The sequence below is a fragment of the Pithys albifrons genome, chromosome 2, assembly GCF_047495875.1.
Source record: "Pithys albifrons albifrons isolate INPA30051 chromosome 2, PitAlb_v1, whole genome shotgun sequence".
In the NCBI taxonomy this organism is placed as follows: Eukaryota; Metazoa; Chordata; class Aves; order Passeriformes; family Thamnophilidae; genus Pithys; species Pithys albifrons.
The window spans coordinates 81,267,581-81,293,565 of NC_092459.1; the positions used below are offsets into that span (position 1 = coordinate 81,267,581).

Genomic DNA, 25,985 nt, shown 5'->3' on the forward strand with positions numbered 1-25,985 from the left:
CACTTATAAATAAGAATTGTTTCATAACTTTTATGGATAGTTTTCCATTCTATTTGTGGTTGCTTCTGGCCTAGATGTGATTTTGGACCTCACTGAATATTCTGATAATGCTAATTTTCTTTGTATTGTTGGGGGCTATAAAACTTGCTCATCCCTCCTCAGTACATAAGAAGTATAGAATTGGATCTCATTGTGAAATTTAACTATTAGCAAGTCTTTAACATTCTTGTCTCTTCAGTTGGGCAGCTTTTAGATAATTGCCTCATTCTTCTATCATTTCCATTTAAAGGGACTGTTCTATCATCTCCACATGTTCATGTACATTTAAAGTTTTTTCTTGAGATCATTAGAGATTTTATATCATTGTATGTTTTTAGTAACCTCTTATGAGGTGGTGGGATCTGTCAGCTTTCTCAGGTCCTTGTAAATGAAAGATTTGGATAAGAGTGAGTTGAGCTGATTAGTTCTCATAAACATACTCTGTGTGGATTTGCAGGACTGTTTTTTTTCCCTCTAAGAAAAAGGTACCTATCCTAGAAAAGATGCATAAATTATACTAGTGGTAAGTTTTTAATTTTTGCTATGCTTTGTAATCAAACTTGTGCACTGTAGTGCAACACAAATCTGTCCTTCAGTTAGAAGGACAATACAAAAGTCAAAAAAGGCAAATTGCTACTTCTCATAAGACTTTAAAGGAGGTTCATGCATCCCAAGGCAAGACCAGTTACTCATAGGTTATTTCTGACCAATGTTTGCCTAACTATTTATAAAAGAGCTGCAGGGATGAGAATACTCCATTCTCCTAAAGCAGTCTATTCTACTGCTTTTCTACACGTATCTTAGGTATATTCTGGTGTTTTGCTGCAGACAAGAACAAAAAATGAACACGTTAAAGGGTGAGGTCACCTTTTATTCTTATAATATTCAGTAAATTTTTCTCTAGCAAAGCTTGAAGCCCAAAACTTTTCAGACACTTGGGGGAATGATCATTGTGTACTTTGAGTGCCGACAAAGAGGTTGTTTGTGTGAAATTTTTGACAGAGCTCTGTCATATGTTCTACTAAAAGCTGCTATTTCTTCCCAGACAAACTTCTTGTATTTGGCTGCTGACTGAAATGTGTTTTTATAGTAATGTTAAATGTGGAATAGTAGATTATGCCTGGCAGTATATGTTTATCATTGTTTATTAAAGCTGTGAATAAGCAGTATGACTTGGAAGCTTAGAAGTTGAAAATAGCATGTGTAACTTCCTCTCTAAACCTCACTGTTCCTGCTGATTATAGATGTGAAGATCATCGTGCTTTTAAATGCCACTGCCACTTGAGAAATGTCAGCAAATGCCAAACCACCAAACAGTTCACACTCAGACCTTTTTGTATGTATGGCCACACTTCGTGAACGCAGATTTGGGCAGGGCTCTCCCCACATGGGTGTGCCCTTCCAGCCTGCGCAGTGGATTTTTTAGGTGAGGCACAGCGTGTGCAGAACTGGCCCCACCATTTAAGTCCTGAGGTCCATCTGCCACGGCCGAGCGAGCTTGGACAGTGACAGTGAAGTCCTCGGGACTGTCACAGCACCCGGTACTAACCGGGGCTGACCCTGCTGAGCATCCGAGATGTGATGGGATGGGATGGCAGGGAGGCATTGAACTGCCAGGGGACGGTCCCACTGAGACTTGAACTCAGGACCTTGGGATTCAGAGTCCAGAGTGCTCTCCTTTACACCACAGGACTGCCCAGACCTTTTTTTAAATTCTGTGAAATTAGATAAACCATTGCTGTGTCTGGATACTTCTTGGAGAGCAGCAGACTTATCACATTTGAAGAAATAGACCTCCTAACCTGTGCATCTGACACAGAAGTAGAAAACACAAACAAAGATGTTTTTACCCCTAGTACATTTTTTAAAGCCAAACAGGGGAAACTGAACAGTTAGTATAATTTAATGAGATTCTCTCATAGTGAGGCTATCCAGTAATGGGATTGTATGTAAGACTATCTCCTGAAATGATAAACTACTAATGAGGCTGTGCTATGAGACAGCACAGGAACACAGTAATGTTTTTTCCACAGAGATGTCAGGTTGGAAAATGGAAACATACAAATATTTTTATTTCCTTTCCTTTTGAAACAGCAGCATTCTAACCATTGTTTTGCACATAAAACACAATGCAGAGCAGAATTCTGCCAGCTAGAAGTGGTCTGGCTTTGTGAGATGATTACAGCTTAGGTGAATTGCCTACCACCTTTGCTGTCTCCTTCCTTGTGCAGCAAGTTCCGTCATGGTCAAGCACATCTTCAGCAACTAGTACTCTTCTTGGTTGTGGTGAGGCAAGGACACTCTGGCACAAGGCTAGTGAAGGGACTGGAGCACAAGTCCTATAGGGAGAGGCTGAGGGAGCTGGGGTTGTTTAGCCTGGAGAAGAGGAGGCTCAGAGGTGACCCCATCACTGTCTCTACCTGAAGGGAAGTTCTAGCCAGGTGGGGGCTGGTCTCTTCTCCCAGGCACTCAGCAATAGGACAAGGGGGCATGGGTTCAAGCTCTGGCAGGAGAAATTTAAGTTGGAGATCAGAAAAAAATTCTTTCCAGAGAGAGTAATCAGGCATTGGAATGGGCTGCCCAGAGAGGTGGTGGATTCACCATCCCTGGAGGTTTTTAAACTGAGATTGGACGTGGCGCTGAGTGCCATGAGTTGGTAAATGGACTGGAGTTGGACCAAGGGTTGGACTTGATGATCTCGGAGGTCTTTTCCAACCCAATCGATTCTATGATTCTACTCTATGATTCTATGATAATATTGTGGGTTTCTTTATGTATATCTTGGCTTCCACATCAGACAAAGAAGCAACAGCTGTAGAGAAGTTGCACTTGCCCTTCTCTAAAGAACACATGGGCTTTTTGTTTCTTGGCTTCTGTAACAGCATAGTAGGCATTGGCCTTTTTTCTTGCAAGCTAATGAACTTGTAATGCTGTTGTATGTAGTTTTTTACATAGTGTCATGTAGCTACTCCATCATTTAGAGTTTCCTCTTCATCACTGAATCTTCATTTTGGTAGTAAATATAATTGTTCATAAAGTAACATCAACCTTCTTCCTTCTGTGTGAACATTAATGGGCAGTAAAAAGAATTTGTAATAGATGTTTTGATTGTGTGTGGCCATGGTAGTTTTTACATTGCTTTATATTAGTTTGTGGAAGATACTTTATCAATGTGAAAGGAGACACTAACATTTAAATATGCTCTTGTAATGTATACCAGCTATCAGAAAAATCAACAGATTTATTCTTTTTGGAAATATATGGCGTAGGTTTAGTCATTCTTTAAATCTTAGTATTTTTACAGTTTTACTTTTTTGTTCTATTGGTAGAAGCAACAGCTCTGTAAACACAATGATACTTGTTTCATTTTCCCAGAACTGGCTTGATGTTTTTTTTCTTGAAGACTTGTAAAGCTGCTTGTATTTAAATAAAAAAAGGAAAAAAAATGACATGACCCCTGCAACAATAAAGAAAATTAAATTCCTTTAATCCTAGGTACTGTCTATTTTTTACTTCTCCTTAAACCTGAGACTTGCTTAATTCCTTCTTTACAAGGGTGGGGATTCCACAACATCTCTAGACAGCCTGTTTGGTTGTTAATGTAACAACCTTTCCTAGACTGAATAGCTGTTGCCACATGTAGTGCTGTTGCTTCCTCTCTAAAACTCCCTGTGATCCCGGTTCTCTTCTTTGTTCTGTGTATATTGTGCACAAAACCAAAATACATGATTGTCATTGATTAGTGTCTGGTAGGACATAATGAATTCTCACATGTCTGTTACACTTACTGTATTATATCTCAGGAGAAAAAGTCCACTTGGACTCTTGCTCAGTTTTTTGTTTGGTATCTCAATATGAGATGCGTTTCATTAGAACAAAATAACTGGTTAATCCCTATTTCACATAGATGTGCTTCATTTATTCCAAAAGATATGGGATATTCTGTTTGTCTTAGTGAATTTCATGTTACTCTTTTTGGAACACTTATTGCTACAATTAATTTGGAATTAAATCCTCAGAAATGCTTATAACTGCAGATTTTGTACAGCTATTGTGTTTTATCATTAAAGTTTGCATAGAAGCAACACTGGGAGCCAATCTGAAAAGCCCATTCATTTTAAATAGTGCAATGCAGGTGATAATGGGGAAGCTGTCTTTCAAAGAATTAAAAGACTTAAATCTCTTTAATTAGCATAAAATAGTTGAGTGGAATGAGGGAGAGAAAGTAGTGGTTTTGGCAGAGGAGCTATATGAAGGCAGTCAAATGGAATAAAAAATCCAATTTAATGTAAACTTTTTGAATGTTAGAAGGTACAATCATAGACTCATAGAATCAATTGGATTGGAAAAGACCGAGATCATCAAGTCCAACCCTTGGTCCAACTCCAGTCCCTTTACCAGATCATGGCACTCAGTGCCACATCCAATCTCAGTTTAAAAACCTCCAGGGATGGTGAATCCACCACCCCTCTGGGCAGCCCATTCCAATGCCTGATTACTCTCTCTGGAAAGAATTTTTTCTGATCTCCAACTTAAATTTCCCCTGGCAGAGCTTGAGCCCGTGCCCCCTTGTCCTATTGCTGAGTGCCTGGGAGAAGAGACCAGCCCCCACCTGGCTAGAACTTCCCTTCAGGTAGTTATGATCTTGATCTCTTCTGTAAATACTTCCAAGATCAGTGAATGAAATACTATGCTATGTGCTCAGTAAACACTCACAAACCCCACCAGCTTTCCAGGACAGAGAAGCTGTATTAGTGTGAAGGTTTAGGGATGGTGATACTGTTTGCCTGTGGCTTTGCTTTGTTCTGTTCTTAATGCTCTTCAGTTTTCATCTGCGCCAGGTCAGGAATGATCCCAGTTCTTACTAATTTTGGGGGGGGGGGCGGGGGGGGGGGGAGGGCATTGTTTTGTTTTTTAGTTCAAAGTACAATCCAAACAACTGTATTTTTAGTTATATTTCTATAGTAAGGATAGATGGAAAAAAGTCTTTGTACACACACAAAAGTGAGTAACTAAGAAAGCTGATGAAATTCTGTGAAGTTGTATGAATTACAAGAGAACACTGATGAGCATGGGCTTTTCAAAATAGAAATTGACCTAAAACAGAAGTGAGGGCCATGATGTTTATCTAATGTACATATTTATATTGTTTGTCCTAAAGTAAATAAACATGCAACTAATTTCGTCAATACACACTTTTTCTTTTAGATGCTTGCCAAATATTTTCAATTTTGTTTTTCATGTGTGCTGTAATCACCATGATTACATGTGCCAATCATATGAATTTGAGTGGCAACTGGAATTGAAACACTTTCATTCATCACTACCTTTTAACAGAGGTCAGCACAGGTCTAATCAGTGTTAGCTTTTATTTCAATTTTGGGCAACCAGTGAAAGGGGGAAAGAGGCTACTTTTATTTGCAGAAATACCGAGTTTCAAGCAGTGAACTAAGAAATTTTGTGAACTCCAGCCTCTCAGCTAGTGAGGGACAATCATTTTAGCCAGATGCTCAAAGGAAATGAGTTAACATTTTCTATCAAAACGTTAGCTTCCTCTACAGAAAATGTCACTTGTCAAAAGCATCTTTTCTCATTTTGCACAATCTAATAGGAAACACCTTGTTCGACTGCATTCATATTTCTGTTTCCCTGTGCTGCCTGTTGAAAGGATAAACTGTTGTCTATGGATAGAAGTAAGACAGTGGTGGTAGGACATCCTGATTTTTAATTATTGCTCTTAAAACTAATTTCTGCTTGGCATTGGGCAATTTACTTCAGCCATTTGTTTAATGCATTATTTAATCTATGAGCTGGTGAGGGCAGCAGTAGTTACTATTGCGTATGGTAGTAAGAGTAACAAGTGAACCTTTCAAGTTTAACATTGTGTTTGGGATTTATTTTTAATGCTTTAGAACAGTTATTAAATCAACATAACTATGGTGTGGGTGCCTGTAAAAATATCTTCTATTTCTGATTCTTTCTGGTCTGATTAAAATTCTGTCCTCCTTTTAACCTTTCATTTTGTGTTTAACTATCTTTGAGAGAAAATGGCTTGATTAAGGAGCACCCTTCTAATGAATAGATGCATTCTCAAGATACATATCTTCCTTGGAGTTCCCCTCTTTTTCTGGTGCTCAAGGAAAACCAATTATGTGGTTGCCAAAGGAAAATGCAACTTGCATCTCTAATATACTATTCATTACTCTAGACTAGGATAGAATATTTCCTTTGGAAGGGACCTACAGTGATCACCCAGTCCAACTGCCTGAGGAATTCAGGGCTGACCAAAAGTTAAAGGCTGCTGTAAAGGGCATTGTCCAAATGCCTCTTAAACAGGCTTGGGGCATTGACCACCTCTCTAGGAAGCCTGTTCAGTGTTTGATCACACTCTCAGTACAGAAATGCTTTCTATTTTCCAGTCTAAACCTGCCCTGCTCACCTTATACATTACAGGACAGTCAATATTTTTGGTTGGACTGGTATGGCTGGAAGTGGTTAGCAAGTTCTTCAGGCTGGAAGCAGAGATGGAGTTGTCCTGGGTGGTGCTGACTTTTGCTGTTTTGTTGTCCAGCTGGTGGTGGATTTTCTCCCTCTACATCCTTCCCTGGAACTCAGCACTGTGTTTAATCCAGGCTGTATTTTGTATAATTGTGTGTGAGGATGTTATTGGAGACAGTGTCCAAAGTCTTGCCAAAGTCACAGCAAACAGCGCCCATTATTTTCCCCTTCTCTGCTGAGCGAGCCAGCTTTCTGTAGGAGCCTATCAAGCTGGTTAAGCACCATTTACCCATCACAAATCCGTGCTGACTACTCTTGATGTCCTTTTTATCCTTTGCGTGTTTGAAAATGGTTTCTGTATCACTTTCCAAGAATAGAGGTGAAGTAGAGCAGCCTGTAGCTCCCTCAGTCCTCCTTCTTATACCTTTTCTAAGATAGCAGTGATGTTTTCTCTCTTTTTTTTTTAATCCCCCCCCCCCCCCCAGTCCTTTTAGCAACTACAAAGATGGTGGAGAAATAATTTGACGAAACCCTTTTTCATAATCTTTAACAGAAATATGTTTATGTGTATGAAGGAAAATCTGGTCACTCTTTGGGACTTCTTTTATCCATTTTTCTACAATTTTAATTCTTCTAGCAAGTAAAATGAAACATTATATGGAGTATTTAGCAAGTGTGTATTTCACTTACTTCAGTTATGTATTGCTGGTTGTAAGCGTTAAGAAAGGCTGGTGAATAGAGGTATCCTCAAATGTTTTTTCATTTAAAGGAAGGCACAGGAAGCTGCTGTGGGAGGCTTATCTAAGCTCTTCTGTAATACAAGAGTGCTTGATGACTTTTGGCTTCACTATTTAAAACAAGTGAGCTAAATCTGGTGAGATGTACACAGTGAAGCTGAATTTCATATATATAATGGCTGAGTTAAAGCAGCAGTATTGCCGTGCTGCTAAAGGCTAAAGATAGGAACTGATACAATAACAGTCCTGTCCAAGTAACATGTAGCTCTTCTGCTAAGTTACCCTCTTTTGTTCCCATGAATGCGTCTAATTGCAGCATTGATTGGAGTTGCCTGCTCACAAAAAGCGAAGATTGACTCCTGCTGAGAGTAGGTGGGAGGACTGAGAGTAGGTGGGAGGATTAGGGTTTTTATTAACAAAGCATCTGCTTCTGTGTATACTAAAGACATGTTGAATGTTTTCTTGAAAATAATGTGACCATTGGAGTCAATAAACAGGTTGTACTTGAATCTAATTCTTGTAACAAAGTTAATGTGTTTGCAGGTTTGATCTGATAACCATCACTGACAGAATCAAGCCTTGTTGTACATTTATTCCTCCCGGTTTATTTTTGTTTCCAGCAACCTATGATCTTATGTGACAAGAATGCTTTTGTTTTAGCCATGGATTTAAGGCAGGGAGGAGGGGGAGGTGGACAGGGGGGAATGGAGGATGTACAATAGGGTGGTTTCTGTTTATCTTTTTGTTTTTCTCATTATCTCGTCTGTAACACTGAGCACTTCCGTAAAGATCAGCTGTGCTATTGGCCAGGTAACTGTGATGCCTAAATTCCTGCAAAAACCTCTCAAAACAACCCTAGTGGAGAGAGAGAGGGAGATAGGTAGGTAGGTGGATGGATGGATGGATGGATGGATGGATGGATGGATGGATGGATGGATAAAGTAACCCTTTATTGGAAGCTTCCAAGTGCACACCAAAAGTACTTTTTTTGAGAGGGATTTTTGCAGGGATTTGGGTATCAAGTGGAACTTATTATAATTGGATAAAATACAACTTTACGGGGTTTATTTTGTGGATAAATATCCTTTGCTTTAAGACTTTACATGAATCAATTCATTGCTGTATGAAAGAAATTCCCCATACTTTTAACCTGTGTCGCTTGGCTAATGTGAATCTTTGTCAGCTGGCATTGGCTGAGGTTATTTATCTTTTATGTTACACATATTATAAATGCTGCTTCTGGTTTTATATTTTAGGTCTAAAAATATCTGGAGGGAGATTAAGTGGTTCAACAAGTAACGCTCTAATGGATGACAGACAATTTCCACCCAATGATTTGCAAATAGACTCAAAGGACAGTCTTACTGCTAACTATAGGGTGGAAAATTTGGCGTCACATTTGTTTCCTTCGGCTGATGAAAATGAAAATCAACTTGACAGTGATGGGAATGAAGTTCTGACCAGTAGCAGCATTGCTATGGGACGACAGGATAAAGGTGAACAGGATAACATCAATAATAATGAGAATATGGACAGTGGAGACTGTATCCCAAGCTGTAAGGAGAGTGAGACTGAGAGGACATCTGTAAATGTCCATATGGACCCCCAGCTGGAGGAAAAGCCTATTACAGAAAAACAGCCAGGTGGGAAAAGAAGTCCAAGAAGCAGAAGAAGCTCCAGTAAAAAATCTAAAGGTACATTACTTATTTTTTTCCTTCTGTTTACTTAAAAAGATAACACTATACTTTAAATCTGTGAGTTAGTAAGAAAATTGTATTTCAATTGTCATACTAATTATTTTTAACATTTCACTAAAGGTTTGGTGGGGTTTGGTTTATTTTACTTTTTTCCGGGAGTGCTAATAGTTCTTAATCAGATTCAACTCTAGATGTTTCCACCTTCTGGATTTAAACAGTAGCTGTGCAGAAAGTGTAACACATCAAGTAAGCACAAACAGAGGGAGATACACGGTTTCAGTATGAAAATTGAGCTGACTTCCAAATCAAAAGGGACAGACATTCAGGCACTATGGGTTTGCTCATTTGAACATTGTGATTGAGTGCAAGATTTTGGTGTCTTGATCCAGTCTCAAGATTTGATCTTGGCCTGCTGTGGTCCAAACTTACTTACATTTTTCAAAGCTTAGTAGATAGTTGTAGGATGTGTGGTTTTGGTAATGAACTGTTAGAAAATGTGTTCCTATCAATTTTTGATGTTACTATTTCCTTAGAGGTTGGATATGAATTGGGTAAACAAATTTTAATGTTTATTACATGTTCTTAGCTAAGATCCTTCTATCCCTTCTTGAGTACAATTTGCTGTAACATGATGTGGTTTTAGTTAGGTTTTTGCCTAATCCGTGTGTGTCATGCATAAGTTTCTTTGAAAGCTACTTGGAAAAACTGATTCATGCTTGGTTTTCCTCTTGCATTTTGAAATAGATTGCAATATTCTGCATAAATGGCAAGTCTTTTGTCACCTAATCTGAAAACCAATTTTGATTTTAAGGGATGATAAAATAGGTAAAGATGGGAAAGGGAAGAATACTTGCATTCTGTATCTTGTACAAAAAAATCTAGAACAGAAATAATATATTTTTTAGTAGAGATAAGAGCATTCTGAAACCTGTCATGTAGCGAGAATGATTTCTCAGTAACTTGCTGCACCATTTATTAAGTATATATTTCATCTGTAGATTTAAGGTTTAATAACAGCATAAAATAATTAAAATGAGATTAGCAGAAATAATTAAGAATCAGTAATCTGTGTGATTGGAATAACAAAAAACAAGTTGATGAGAAGTTATACTTCTGTGTGGACAGAGGTATCTGAAGCACAATGAGAGGAGGAAAAAGAAAAAACTCACCTAAATACTGAAAGTTAAACTTTGCTTGTATCCTCTCTTCATTAGATTGTATTATTGTTGATAAATGCAATAAACTGATGCAGAAGTACCACAAAATGAGCTGTCCACAGTAGAAGGAGGTTTTAAAACAAAAAACGGAATTCTGAAATAATAAAAAATTGAATTAAAAAATCTACCAGTGTAAAACACCACACCAAAGAACATCCTGCATGCAAAATACTATTTAGAGGTTTGTTGAATTCTTATGAATAAACTCTTACTACTTTATTAATAAAGAATCTTGATTGTTGCAGAGGAAGATGAAAATATAAAATTACTTTGTATTTCCCATTGTTTATGGGCTAATATACATTTAGCTTTATAGATACTTTCATATGATGATTCTTCTGTTTCCACGCAATGCAGTGACTGTGTCACAATTTCTTGATGCTGCAAATGTCTTTATCTAGTGACAATCTTCCTTTTAATTTGCAATACCAGGTATTTTAAATGATTCCTGAGTATGTGACAGAACCAAACTAGCTTTCAGGTCTTTATACCAACTCAGAGTTAAAGGAGAGAATAGTCAAACTGGAGTGGAAGATCCCCGAGTGGGTGACAGCAGAGCACCACAAAAACAAGCTGGAATCTCAAACAAAATTTTGTATGGCATGTATTATGGTGAATTTTTAAAAAAAATATTTTTAAGCATTGAGAAATCAAGGATGAGTTATTTTCACTCATAATTAAACAAGAGATTTATGAATCTTTTTCTCTTTCTCTACAAGGACACCTGTTAGGGTTGCTGTTGAATGTTGTCATTCTGGAAAAGATGACATTTGACTTTAAAGCATATTGTTCATATTTCTCTTCTTGCTAATGACTAAAGGAATCAACATGGAATATGAAAAATTATGTTTTACTAATTTTTGCTTACTTGGTACTTGCTTAGCAGAATAATGGTGATCGTGAGAGAAACCAATCTTTCACTGTCAACGTTTTTACTTTAGAAGAAAGAGGAAGCACTTGCTCTGCAATATGTTGGAAACCCTATGAGTGTTTGTTTATAAAACATAAACAATTACAAGTTTGATTATTCAGTGGATGTTTGGAATGTGTTGGAGCTGGAATTATCCTGGCTTCTACTCTCACTAGGTTGGAATGCAAGGTTAAGAATCCCTGCCTGAAGATTCACCTAGTTCAATATTCTCCTCCTGACAGTGGCCAATAGAGGGTGTATAGGTGAGAGTGTAAGGACAAAGATGTAGTGATTTATTTGCATGTTCTGCTTGACATCTGCAGTTATTCATTCAGGACTTTACCAAGTGGGAATTGATAGACTGCAGTACCTTAGAGTATTTTTCTCAACTGACTTAAACTTGGTTATTTGTATCCATTTCTGTGTCCTAGGGTAAGTAATTCCAAGATTTCATTTATGTATTTTTTGAAGAAGCACCTCTTTTTAGCTCTCGTGATGCTGCAATAGACTTTATTGGAGTAAATTGACAAGTCTATGGCTCCTAGATCCGAATTTTTTCTCAAAATTATTTTGTACACTAATTATAGCTTTGTAAATACTATGCCTGTGTATGTTTAAGGAGGACTGGCAATCAAAGAACTGATGTAAATTGATGAATTGAAACTTTGGTGATTATTCATACTGTGATTCCTTGTAATGGACCACACTAACTGTAGTGCAGTAGAGAGAGTAAATCATGAAGTGTCATCGGCTTCAGTGTATTTTTGTAAATGTGGACTTGAAATTCTCCCTGTTCTCTGAAAATAAAGTCATCTTTTTTAAAAAGATCAGCCCTAGCTTAACTAGTAACATAATATTGTAAAATCAGTGTGTAATTCCTTAACGTAGCATAGCAAGGTAACTGGCACTGAATCTTTTTTCCACAAGTTAAATTCTGCAACATACACTTGTCCTGAAAATGATTCAACTTATTTCTTGAAGCAGCTTGAAGGTGGAGGAAGGGAGAAAGTAGTGTGTTTGGGATGGATTTGGTGTTGAAGCAAATGTATGTATGTATGTATGGCCAAACTTCGCGAACGAAGATTTGGGCAGGGCTCTCCCCACGTGGGTGTGCCCTTCCAGCCTGTGCAGTGGATTTTTTAGGTGAGGCACAGCGTGCGCAGAACTGGCCCCACCGTTTCAGTCCTGAGGTTCATCTGCCACGGCCGAGCGAGCTTGGACAGTGACAGTGAAGTCCTCAGGACTAGAACCTACAGCACCCGGCATTTCCCAGGAGGTCTCCCATCCAAGTACTAGTCCGGGGCTGACCCTGCTTAGCTTCCGAGATCTGACGGGATCGGATGTCAGGGAGGCATACAAGCACTGCTATATTGAAGCAAATGAAATAGATCAATATAAGCCAGTCAGATTATATGAAAATTAAAGCAATGTTATTTTATTTGCGGTTCTGTGCCACACTAAACATGATTTGGGGTTTGCTCAGTTAACGCTGTATCTTTAGCACCAACACTTTTAAAAACTCTTCTCTTAAAAATGAATGGTTTTTAAATACTTGCTGGTGGGGTTTTTTTGGTCCTTTGGGCTTTTTTAAATAGTTCTTGAATGAATCAATCTGAACCAGCTTTCTGGTACTGAGTACCAAAAAATGTTTAAAAAAAGAGATTGCCATATGTTTTCTGTACTAGAAATTTCTGTTAACTGGTTACTTAAGCTAATGCTTTGCAATATGAAAATTAAAATTCAATTAAAAAACAGAGGACAATATCCATAATTGTATTTTGATAGAAAATGCCTCGTACTTGCACCTCTGACTCATTTTTAGGCAAGTGGGAAGAGCATCTTCATTTCCTATATTTGCAGTACTGACAGATAAAAAGAATCTGAGGCATATTGAAAAATGTGTTTGTCATTTTTATTCACAAAGGTCAAAATTTGACCTTTTGGCAAACATGGGGCTGCTTCTGTGAACTGTTGGGGAAATTGTGAGAAGGTTTGCTTTTCCTCATGTCTTAGGAAACATTGGCACACCCAGCTGGGCATAGAAAGTGTCAGCTGAAACATCTGTGAGCCTAGCAGAGCCAAAACTTCAACCCAGTTCTCTGCTCCGTGCCTTGTGAGAGGTCTGGCCAATCATGTCTTCTGTGTCTTTTCACAGGGGCTTTGGTTCCATTCTGCTGTGGGGCAAAGTTTTATAAAGCCAAAAAGTGAATCCTTCCTTATTAAAAAATGAAATATATGTAAGATATCAGTCTTTAGTAAAAAAAAAAAAATTCATTGGCTTTGGATAGTAAGATTGATTGATTGTTGATTGATTGATTGATTGATTGATTCCAGGAAAAAGTGGTATTGTGTGCTGTTTTCAAGAACAGGGAGAAAAAATTAAATAAGTAGGGATCTTAGCCCATCACACCTTTATGGTGAATAGCATTATTAAGTGTTACAATAAAGTACTTTTTTATAGTGCTACAAAGGCAAATGTTGTCTTGTATTAAGAATCAAACAAGGTAGAATTAACTTGTATGACTATAAGGTCTTCCTTTCAGAATCAGGGAAGTAATTTGAGGGTAAAATTTGATTCCAAGTCAGTGACAGCTCAACTGTATGTAGGAATAATAATGTGGTTTATAAACGACGTGTTAGCAACAGTGTCATGATAACATTTAAATGAAGGTTTTCCATGACAGTTGCTATTGAGCATGTTTCAGTCAATGTTCATGTTTTGGTATGACAGGTGATTATGAACTGCTTAATAAAGTGTAGTTTGAAGCGACATTTGGTTTCTTGCTTTTTTGAGAGGGAGGGTTTGCCAGAACATGTGGACCCTCTTTCCTGGTTTCATGATCATGGGCTGAACAGGAACCTGTGCTTTTAAAGACAGTCGTAATTCCATCTCTAGAAGTATTTCCTGGTTTGTATCTTGCATCTGGTTATGTCTCTTGTTGCTTTTGGCCCACAGGAAGCCCAAATAAATACCGGAAAATCAGAGATGTGCATTATTATTGAAAAAGCAATGTGAAGTTACACCCATGTTTTTTCTGGCAGTAAGCCTTGTGAAAATAGCCACCCATGGAGATTATTAGTACTCCTGACCAGGATAGTTTGCTTAATAAAGAGTTTAAAATAAACAAAAGTAAACCAGGGGAGCCTTCAGTGGACAGGCTAATGCCTTTCTTATGCCCTAAATCTTAAACTTGAATCATTACTGTAGGGTCTCAGCTGCAATAAACACAAGGGGGTCTGAAACCGAGTGCCCAAACTGTAGACACAAAGTGTGGTGGTTACTTGAAACAGTGCTCCCACCTGTCCTGCTTTCAAATGATAACATGATTTTCAGAAAATAGGTGTAGCTGGGGAACAATAACGTACTTACCATAACTTGAGTTGATTAAAGTTTATTGTCCATATTTCTACGGACAACTTTTCTAAATTGTTTAAAAAATTGTGGGATTTTTTTGAAAGTTCAGTCCTATGTAAGTGTATCAAATTCAATATTGTTTTCTGGGAAAAAAATTGTTCATTTATTGGTGGAATGAGCTATGGTTTTCTGGTTGTTCATAGCACCGTGTGTTATAGGAAGCTGTAATTTATTGCTTGTATTCTCTGATGTTTGTGAGAAACTGGCCCAGTCAGTATTTGGGTAGTTGATTTCTCCCACTGCTGCCATCTCTACTACTGTGCTTCTTCCCTAATCTCATTTAACATCCTCTCATAACTATCTTATTAATGATCAGAAATTCACTACAAATACTGCATTTCTAACAATAATATATGAGGTTTGCACCCAGAAAATTTGTCCTGTAATATTTTTATACTGTTTCATGTTAAATCGTCGTTCATATAATCCTCCACTAGCATGTTTGACTTTTTTTACTTCTGTAAAATTGAAGGCAGCAACAGTGAACTGCCAGGGAATGTACCACAGAGTTTTCTGTCCAGCAGGAAGTTCTGGAATCTAAATACAGTTTACACATCCTCATGTCATTGTTGCCAACGTAGATCAGCATGACTGGCTCGTTCCCTGGAATCTCAAACTATTCAACTGTCTAGAGAGGTCTTCCTTTTCACTCAGCCAGACAGTCCCCCTACACATCTCTCCCCCACAACAGAATCCCCCACTGTCATTATCTGCTTCTTTCTGTCCTTTAAGATCTTGTCTGAGGAGCCACTGTGCTATCATCAGAACAGGAACATGTCAGATTTTCCTTCCTTCCATCCCCAGGACACCTCCTTATAAAATGTCTTTGGTAGGAGTACAGAGATAAATTGAGACCCTCATTCACACTGTCCTCACCTACTTGCTTTTTGCCCTTTTTGAGCAAAACTGTAAGACAATTCTGCTTTGTCTTTGCTGTACCACAGTTCAGTCTTAATGTCGAAATTTGACCACTTTGATCTAAGCATTGATCTTTTAGCTGAAAATGTAACACCGGTCAAACAGTTTTTCTTTTAGGTCATCCTGGTGTCTTATTTATAAAACCCCGTGGAACACTGTTAGTCTATGTGTTTTGGGTTTTTTTCACCCTAACTTAAAGTAGGGTCCCAGTTAGAAGTGCACAAAAACATCTGACATATGTTACTGTTTTCTTTCAGGTAAGTGAGCTGACAGTGAGAGAGACCTGTCACAACTAATTTTGACAAGTATTTTTCTTACTTGCAGGGATGTTATTTAAGATACCAGGTTTATATTCATAGCTCTCATATTGAAACTTCCTAAAAACGCAAATTTATGTGTTTTTTGAATCCTAACCTAAGTGCTTTCTACAGCAGGAACCACAGCAATCAAGGAGGAAAATACTCTCATTGCAGATACAGATTCTGTGCAGGCTGAAGGGGCTGTTGAAGCAAAGGAAAACTTTCACCCAAAAGAACAAAACCAAATGTTGCAGTCTCTTTTCTCTTTGCTCCGTGAAGAGGTTGAGCAGATGGATTCAAAGATCCTGCCCCTGTGTCTCCATCAGGTACTTCCTGTGATTCTGGGGTGCTGCACCCAATTTTGGTTTTATTTGAGACTTTATTCATTAGGAAAAAATGCATTAATGCAACATACACCGTGGGCATGATGTTTTGATGTATAACAGATGATCAAGGCAAAATCTCCTCTAAGGTCTTCTAATATTTGTTTAGTTATGAATTGCCTTGTAAGTATATTCTGCAGTTAAAGGAAACTCTTAAGGATGGGGTTTTAACTCGCCAAATGATGAAATTCTCTTCAGTATAACTTAAATATGGTTTGTAAGATACTTGTATAAGTACAAGAGAGCAGATATATAAATAGCAGTTTAAAACTGGAATTGTTTTTACTGTTGCAGAATTCTTTCATGCATGAACAGTAGGATTTAAGGTTTCTTAGTGTATATAAGCACAGTTACCAAACCTGCAAGACAAAAGGAAAAACTGTGGTTTGAAAAGCAATCTTTTTTACTAACTGGCTGGTATGTTGGCTTTGTTTCTGGAGGTTATGATGCAGAATAAATATGTGAATAGGACTTAATGCAGTATTAATGTATAGCTTAGCTGTATCAAGCTAACAGTGGACTAGAAGACTCTTCGGCTGTGGTGCCTCATATGGGCCATATGTAGATACTCTGTCTGATTTGATTTAGTTGCATTATCTTTATTTTTAAAAATTGAATGCTTCTGATATTTTAAATTGTTAAACTGCATTGTCGCTCCTGCATTCTTATTCTCTTTGATACAAATAAGTGATTATATTTGAGAAAGAGGTTTCTGTTTAGTTTTGCATATTATAGATAATTTACATTTGATATAAATTTTTAATTATTCTTTCTACTCTGTGCTTGAGCAAAGGTATTGGATACTGTTCTTTGACTTCTGTGAAACAGCTTTAGGGTTAACAATTTGTATTTTTAGACACATCAAATTTTGTTATCATGTTCATGAATTAGTACAAAGGTCATTTTTGGAAAACAGCACAGGGCAAAACTTGACAACACTTTACAAACATCAAGGAGTATCATTGAACATGATGGAGATGAAATCTTGTTTCTGCTTTTTAGATGAGGAAACCAGACCGTGAGGGTAACAACATTTTGAAAGTTACACAGGAACTGTGACAGAACCGAGAACAGAATCAGCATTTCCACTTTCAGATGTACTCAAGGACCATCTCTTTTTTTCTTAAGAAATATCAAGCATTTTGAGTGGATAATTTGAAAGAAAGATAACAGAACTTAAAAGGGTCATAACATGCTTTTTAATTGAGAGGGGAGGGGAAAGAGGGAGGAGGAAAGGATTTTAAATTTAGCTTTCATGTAAAATGAGTCTACTAAGAATTTTTTTCACTTTCTAGTGAATTAACCTGTCGTCTTCAGGTTTTTGGAGTTTTTTTCAGACATCTAATACAGTCTGCCAGTAACTTTCTTTATGCCAAGTCTAGCAAATACTCTTCAATCACATTCTCTTTTTATTCTGCATGATAAAATCCAATGTAAAATCAAGAGCTGTGTCAGATGTTCTGGAGTATTGACAATCCACGGTGTTAGTGGGAAGCCTGAATTGAGTATTTAAAGGCTGTAGGATATTAGGGGCTTTTCTATGGTTTAACTTTTAATTAAAATGGGATGTGAATTTTTCCTGTCTTGAATGGGATTAATTTGATTTGTTTAGCATTTTTACAGAATCTAAGAACTATTTATATGTAAAACATAGAAACAGAGCTTTGACAGCTCCAGAAATCCTTAAAAGACTACTGTGGAATGCAGACAAAATGTGCAAATAACCTCAGAAGTCACTTACCAGTTCTTTTTTGAAAGTACTGGGCTTAGAATGGTCCAGTGGTTGGTAATAAGGCTGAGAGGCAGGAAAATACAATTTGTAATCAACACTTCTCTATCAAGTTGCTGTATTATTTGAGCAACCATCTTCAGACTTTTACAAAAGTGCTTACTTGTTAAGCCCTTTGTATTTTGATTTCCTAAATTGATGTCCCAAAGATTTTGAGGCTGAATTTTTGTGTGCTCCCACAGAAGTCATTGGAGAATCATCTATGAGGTGACTCAACCAGAATGTTCTGGTATCAGAGTGCCTGCAATTCCTGGATTTATTTTCCAAGCATGGCCCTTGCCCCACCATGCATGCCAAATAGGAACACTGCCAACATTCCCTGTCCCTGAAGACTGATTACTTGCTGCTTATAAAGGTCACTGATAGGGTAGAGTTCTGTAGAACAAACTATTTTTACTTCTGAGGTTTATATTTTTTTGTATTTCATTGTATTTACAAAGCTGTCTTTTCATGAAAGCCTTCACAGTTTTCTAGCAAGCACAAATAAGTCATTCTTACAATTATCAAAAATTATTTGTGTAGAGGGAGGAACTGGAAGAACAAAGTTTCAGTGACTACATTAGCTTTTCTATACAGTGTTACATCTTCTTTCCCCGAATCAGGTCTGACTTTCCTGTGATAATCCCCACCAGCAGCTCAGAGTCAAAGTGAAATTCTGATTAAAAATATGTTCATTTTCTGACTGCCTTTGAATGCTTTCTTTCTCTTGAGTGGCTGCGTGGACTAAGTGACATGAGGTAAAGGAATGTTGCCTGGCCTCTGTTGATACACTGGGAGTAAAACAGAAAAAAGTTCAGAACTTGAGTCCTTTTATGTTTATCTCATGAATTTCAAATATTCCTATTTTACACAATTTGAAATATTTGCTGTATTAATTTATTGTAAAAAGGACATACATAGGAAAGTCAGTGCTATGTTTCTGATGGGGTGAGAGGCAGTATTTTTTGTGTCATTTATACAAGGACTGTTCTTTTCTCATCAGTCAGGAAACCTCCATTTCAACACTTTTCAGTGTAATGCTCAGCAATTATCTTAGTCTGGTCAAAGATAAGGAAACATTGGTCAGTGACAGAATTCAAACTCTTGAACTCCTATCAGTAAACACACAACTTTTGTGCTAGGTCATTTTAATGCTCTCTAATATGATAACTAAAAATGTTTCTGAAATAATTTTTCTTGTGTTAGCAACATAAAACTCAACTAACATTTGGGCAAATGCATTTGTGTGAGAGGACTTAATATTTCTTTGTTGTTTGATACTCTTTTACAACATTCTTCCTAGAATAGGAATACATTTATTTTGTCTGAACATTCCTGTTTTACCCAAACTAAATATAAACCTGCAAACCAGATGTTTAAAACTATGATAAAAAGCTCACATTACATCCTTAGCACTGTCATGAAAATTATAGATTCCTAATTTTTCTTATTTTTTCTTTACTTTTGCAGATAGCCGAGACCTACTTTCAAGAGGAGGAATGTATCCTTTTACTTGTAGACATTGTTATACAATACTAAAGTAATATGGCATGATAAGGCATCTAAAAGATAAATGCTTTAGACTCACCTGTTTGGTCAAAAAGTTATAATAGTTGAACTGCTGATAATTATTCTGATATATTTCAGTAATTTGGGGAGAAAATAATCATATTAAACATTAAAGTTAAATTACAATTTTAGAAAAAGTGGACTGAGGTTTCCCCCTTGCTTTTAAGGGAAAATGATCAGGCTATAAAAAGAAGAGGAGAGAGTGGTAAGCCCTTAAGGTATATGTGATTCATTAAGATGCATCATAAATTACAGAATTTGTGCATACATATTTCTTTATTATGTAATTAGTGACATAGAAAATATAACAAATAGGCAATTGTAATGGCTAAATAACAAGGCATAAGAAACCTAGTCAAATTATCTTAGCCTGTAGTACAAAACCAGCAAACTGTTGCAATATTATAAAAGCAATATTTAAATAAAATACCTATCACTGTCTTAGTAGGCTACATTTTGGTCTCAGTCATCCTAATTCAAAAACAGAAAACCCAAAATGCACTGCTCAAGTTAAAGGCATGGAAAAATTCTGTTGTAAATTATGGCAACACAGGGGGAAATACAGTAAATGTAAAATTTAAAAAGCATAATAGAAACACAGTTCCTCTTTCATTGAAGTTGTTTTAATTGCAGGGCATTGAATTTAAAGCTGATCAAAGGAAATATTTTTTAATGCAATGTACACCTGATGTGTGGAATTCAACACCACTATATAATACATATTTATGAAGGATATCTCCTCTGTACTTGCAGCCATCAGTTTCCTGAGGTTAATAAAGAACTTACTTGATCATGTTGCACTGTATTAATTATCCATGACAGACATTTTAATTCATCCAGTGTGTAACTTCATATTAACAATAATTCAGGGTTTTGTAGCTGTGATCCTCTAAGGCCATCTTTCTGATCTGTAATTCTGTTTCTAATAACAGATTTCTTGAAGGCAGGGAATATTCTTTCCATTAATATCATCGTTCATAAGCCATGCCATGTATATGTTGCATGAGACTAACAAGAATAACAAGTACTGCTTGTGTTTTTGTAATAATTACTTCAGTATTTTAATTAGGATGAGTAATGGAAAGTCTTTTTTTCTGTATTACTAAGAACCTCCTCATTCACTGTACTTGTATCCTCATTGTAATGTAGAATTACATTTCAAGTAGCTGGTAAAACAGCTTTAAGGAGCACAACTAACAACTTAGCCTTGGTGGAACCAGAATTATTCTGACTGCTTTAAAATATGTGACAATCAGCATAGCTTTGGGAATATATTGATAACCCTAAGAGAGGGGAAAGAGTTCTTCATATAGAAGAAACGTAAGCAGAATCTTCAGGAAGAGAAAAGGTAAACTCAGCATCCCAACAGTGTTCTATACAATGGTTGATAAGGGAGCGGGGTTTTTTTTAAAGTTTAAGCTGGAGAAATTTTTTAATACTGTCTCCATCTGGTCAGTAGAAAGGAGATATGTCTTCAGCTAGTCGTGGTTATTGGCATATAATTGTATTTCATGAGAGATCTGTGCTGATATTTGTGTAATTGTTTTGCTTTTCATTTCCCAGAGATTTCATGTTTTGGTAAGAGTTATCAGCATAGTGACATTTGGTTTTTTTCTAGAAAAGTCTTTTTTGGCCTTAAGGCATGTGGGAAGAGGTAGCTTCTGAAAAGAATAGGATTGTCATTTTTGGAACTTTTCTCAACTTATTTTACTTCTTGCTATTTTCATGTCTATTTTTCTTTCTTGCACAGAAATCTAATGGGATACTACCCATTATTAATTTTGATTCACTTATTTCAAATTTCAAGTGCATAATGACTTCCCTTTCAAATATGGTGCCAAATGTAAACAAATCATAACATGTCCACATATGTGCATTTTTCTTTAACCTTCCATTCAGATGAGAAGGCAATGAAGTTCATTCAGCTTGAGCGACTGTATCATGAGCGGCTGCTTGCAAATCTTTCTTCCATACAGGAGCAATGGGGTGAGTACCAGCTAAACTAATATCATAGAAGAAAGAGTTAATTTAGTTTTTACTTCTAAATAATAGAGAATACTTATTGCCAGGTTAAAAAAGTTACATAGCAAAAGCATCATTTAAACCAGAATTTCTCTGAGCTTGTTGCAAGAAATATATTCCTGCTTTAGATTTGTTCACATGTATTTGGGGATCAAGGCCCAAATAGTTTGTAATTCTTTACTTTATTAATTAAAACTTTGATCCACCATTGTTTTGAACTTATTTTTGGGTTGGAGGTGGTGAGTCTGATGTGATCAAAATAAAGTGTGTTGTGAAAGAGTAGGATGCTGTTTTGAATAGTCTGAAACAAGACTGTAGAGCATACACAGAAAAGTTGTCAATATTTCTCCATTAATTTGTTTCTGCTATAAGTTTTATGTTAAGCAAATCTACTTTGATAATGTTTTGAGTAAAAATTATTTTCATTAAATTTAGAAAGAAAATGGAAAACAGCAGTTGCTAGTCCAGTTACAACACTGAGGAATTCAGCTAAAGAACTGAGTGACCAAGAGCTGGAAAAGCTTACTAGAGTTTGCTCTTCACATCTACAGTAAGTATAAGAAAATAATATTACTTTTCAGGTACTAATATGTTAGTGCAGCTGTTGTCTCCTTGCCAGTATAGGTATTTTAAAACAGACAGTGTCAAAATAAAAGTTGTGTTCTGCTGACTTGAATTTGGTTATAAAGTGGTGGTTATTTTTGGTCTGTAACTAAATTATTTTTGTTACCATCAATTTTCACAGTGTTTTAATATGGTTTGAGTAATATATGGGAACTAGGTCTGAACTGTTTTCAGCAAATCACTAGTTTTCCAGAAATGGAATTTTCAGATTAGTATTTCAGCCCAGGTGAAAATCTGAATACTGTTAATTTAGGAAGAGAGAGACTGTAGATCCGATGATGGCATTTGTGTCTAATACCTGCTGTTTTAATCACTGTTTTGAAATGTAGTTGCCCAGCATCTCAGACTTGCACCTGTACCCAGTGTTTTTCTCTTGATTTCATTCTCTAATTCTCCACATTTTAGGACAATTCCTTAATTCTCTAAGTAGTTCTTGTTATACTGTATGTTAATTTCACAAAGGTTGCATTACCATTATGAAGCAGAGATTTGGTATGTTCCTAGCATGATGGTATTCTGAAAAGTTGTGAGATCTTCGTTCATACCTGCTTTGCCTGGTGCATCAGCCTCCTGAATCAGCATATCACACTATGACAAACTTGGGGACAGTGCCTAGGGTGCTTTTCTGGGTAGTAACACATATGGGATTGTGCCCATCAGGAAGGAGAAAATCTATTACTTGGTGGGTGAATGTCCTACCACCTAGACACTGATTTTAGGAGACAGATGGGAAAAATTATACAAGCTGCTACTGAGAAATGATTGGCCAATGACAATGAGGAAACTAACCACATTCAGAGGCTATGAAAAGAGCTGCCAGTGACAAGAGAGATGCTCTCAATCAGATGGGGAGAAAGAACTTTTTCAAGTACATTGACTTAGTCAATCTGGATATAAGAAACACTGAAATGCTCCTGTTGTTCACAGAGAGTATGATTTGGCTATCACATTTTTTCTTCTGAGTGATGATACTGAAGTTTGAAAAGACCCAGGCTGATTGCCAGAACCCAGACAGGGTTTGTTTATTTGCAGTCCAAACGCTTTTGGGAGGGAGCCCCTTGCAGGCATCCCCCTGTGTTTCCGCAGGAAGAGGAGGCAGGTCTCGCCCGGTGGCTGCCTGTTCACACCCGCAGCGTGCGGCGGCTGCTGAGGGATTGCACTCCGAGTGCCTGCAGCCTCCTCAGCCCACACTGCCTTGCACATGACTTTGCAAGCCCACAGAAAGACTGAAGATTCAAGTCTGCTGCGATTTATATGCTGCAATGAGCAGCTCCTCCCTACAGTCACCTGGATTGTCACCTTGTTGAGGACAACTCTGCTTTCTCCTTCATTTCAGTTATGAAATACCATTATATGTTCTGAGGAACCCTGCAATTTGATAAAAATTAAGGCTTGTGGTCATTTGCCATAATTAGCACTCTGCATTTGATATTATTACTCTTTGAAGCTCTGGGCAAAAGCCTATTTTCTTTTATTGTTTCTCATGGGTTTTTTCCCTAAACTTTAAACTAAGTTTATTTTTTAATTAAAATTATACTTTAATATTGAATGAAGTTCTAGCCAGATGGGGGCTGGTCTCTTCTCCCAGGCACTCAGCAATAGGACACGGGGGCACGGGCTCAAGCTCTGCCAGGGGAAATTGAAGTTGGAGATCAGAAGAAAAATTCTTTCCAGAGAGAGTAATCAGGCATTGGAATGGCCTGCCCAGAGAGGTGGTGGATTCCCCATCCCTGGAGGTTTTTAAACTGAGATTGGACGTGGCACTGAGTGCCATGATCTGGTAAATGGACTGGAGTTGGACCAAGGGTTGGACTTGATGATCTCAGAGGTCTTTTCCAACCCAATCAATTCTATCAATAACATGCAGTTCTTGGAAAATGTGAGCATTTTGCTTTTGTAATTAAAAGCAACGTACCCTTTTCTGATACTCAAGGTTTGCAGCTACATACTGGACATGTTTGTTCTTTAAAGACAGTTTTGAGTGTCCCATATTTAAAGTTTAAATGGTAAAATTAAAGATAGGTTTGAATGCCCCTTATTTGAAGTTTAAATAGTAAAATTTAAAAGTCAATGTACCTTTTAAAAGTTTTTGTTAGACTATGAACATTAGTACTTTTCTTTTGTATCTCTCCTATTTTTTTTAGTAGGTTTAAATAAAATGCTCTGCATTTTATCTTTTGTGCCATATGAAAGACTGCAAGACAGATTGCGTGTGATAAATCACATTGTGTATGAATTTCCACACGGTTTGCCAAGTCCACACTGACTGTTGGCAGTGCTGATCCACCTGTGAATCTGAGTGGAGTCAGTGGGAGCTGCTGTACCTGACAGTACCCAGAAAACCTGTGCCAGTCTGAGGGGGAAATACATTTTGTGGGGATTTCTTCCATGCCTCAATCTCTGCTATAGTAATCAATAATTTTAATAGTAGTAGATACCTAGTCCTTACATGATTTTTAAAGTTGGTTGAGTTCCTTCTGAGCATAAAATGTTACAGGAATTTACATTTCTTGATGTGTTGTGGATTTTCTTTTGACTTCTTGATTAGGTGGAACAATGTTAGGGCTAATTGGTCTTTTGATGATATTCACACAAGTACAGATCTATCCTTGAAAGTGTACTAGTGTCCATACACTGTCTCAGTGTATGAAAAGTTCTGTGCTAGTTTTATGGCAGACTGAAGGTTTGTAAGATTTCAATTACATTTATTATGAAGAATGTTGCTACTAGGTTGTTTAATTTATTCTCTTTTTCTTTATTACTGCAGGCCACAGGCCCCCCAAAATAAGGTAAGCACCTGTTTAATTGAATTCTACTTTGTCAAAGATTGGTAATAAATATATATTAAAATATTATTAGATAAAAACTTTCAAGTTTTGAAGCTGTTTTAAGTTTGAATGTGTCAAAAAGCCACAGTGATCCTGTTTAATTCCAAAAATTACAGGAAATACTGTCATATTTTACAGTTAGTAGCTGCAGAAAGTACATGGGAAAGCAGTTCTTTGCCTCAGTTAATGGAATCCAAAACTTTAAAGGAAAGAGAAGCAGCTGCTTTTAAATCAGGTATGTGTGTATGTATGTACATGTGCATACATTCATTTTAAATGTTATACTCTCATGAAATATTCCTATCAGTGCAATGAAGCTGTTTAATTTGAAGCCACAGCATTTGCTGGATTTCCACTGATGCCCAAATGGATGAAGTTGGGTTTTTTACGACTGCACAATGGATGTACTGTGCAATTTTAATTAGTTGTTGATATTCAGAATTGTAAAGTAATTCTATCCTCTGTCAAAAAAGTCTTAAATGTGCATGAATTTGTAGCAGCTTACATGAGCTATGAACTTGTATAAAACTAGAGATAAAATACATAATTTGTGTGTATAAAATACAAGGTAAACAATCTGATGGTAAATATTCTGAGGTGTGGCAATTCAGAATAGTTCTCACTATTAGTAACTATTTTAAGTTACATGCAATGTACAGATTTTGAGATGCGTTTTTTGAAACAGCACAGAAAATTACAAAGTTTTGGGTAGTCTTGAAGAGAAAAACGTATTTAAATTAATTGTTTTCAGTAACTCACTTTTATGTCAGCCTCATTTTCCTTTTCCTGCCTTGGGGTAGTGGCTGTTTTGCTTGATTAATTTGTTAGAATCTCTGGGTTCTTATGAAACATGTACAAATCAATAGATTGCTAAACTGGAGACAGAATGGGAAAAGAGTATTGGTAGATTACCAGGCTGTGCTTTATCTCTCCTTTCCTTTTTTCCCATGTTCCAGTTGCCAAAATTTGCTCTAAACTAATTACCTCTCAGCTGTTTAGGCAACAGGTAGTGGTTAGGTGCTGCTGCCCCTCACAGTGTCAGTGTGTCAGTAGCACAGGGA

General features: G+C 36.9%; 1 protein-coding gene across 4 annotated transcripts in view; it reads left to right on the top strand.

The window, feature by feature from the left end:
• Nucleotides 1–25,985, top strand: part of CNST (consortin, connexin sorting protein) — a 51,251-nt gene that overhangs the window by 6,729 nt on the left and 18,537 nt on the right. For 2 of the 4 annotated variants that reach the window (XM_071575070.1, XM_071575097.1), the window contains exons 2-8: nt 8,531–8,968; nt 15,863–16,056; nt 19,352–19,382; nt 21,350–21,436; nt 21,908–22,022; nt 24,864–24,885; nt 25,063–25,159. In XM_071575070.1, coding sequence (XP_071431171.1) covers nt 8,581–8,968; nt 15,863–16,056; nt 19,352–19,382; nt 21,350–21,436; nt 21,908–22,022; nt 24,864–24,885; nt 25,063–25,159 — 934 coding nt within the window. In that variant the 5' untranslated portion in view covers nt 8,531–8,580. The remainder of the gene's footprint in view (nt 1–8,530; nt 8,969–15,862; nt 16,057–19,351; nt 19,383–21,349; nt 21,437–21,907; nt 22,023–24,863; nt 24,886–25,062; nt 25,160–25,985) is intronic. The other 2 variants (XM_071575079.1, XM_071575088.1) reach the window with 2 other exon arrangements.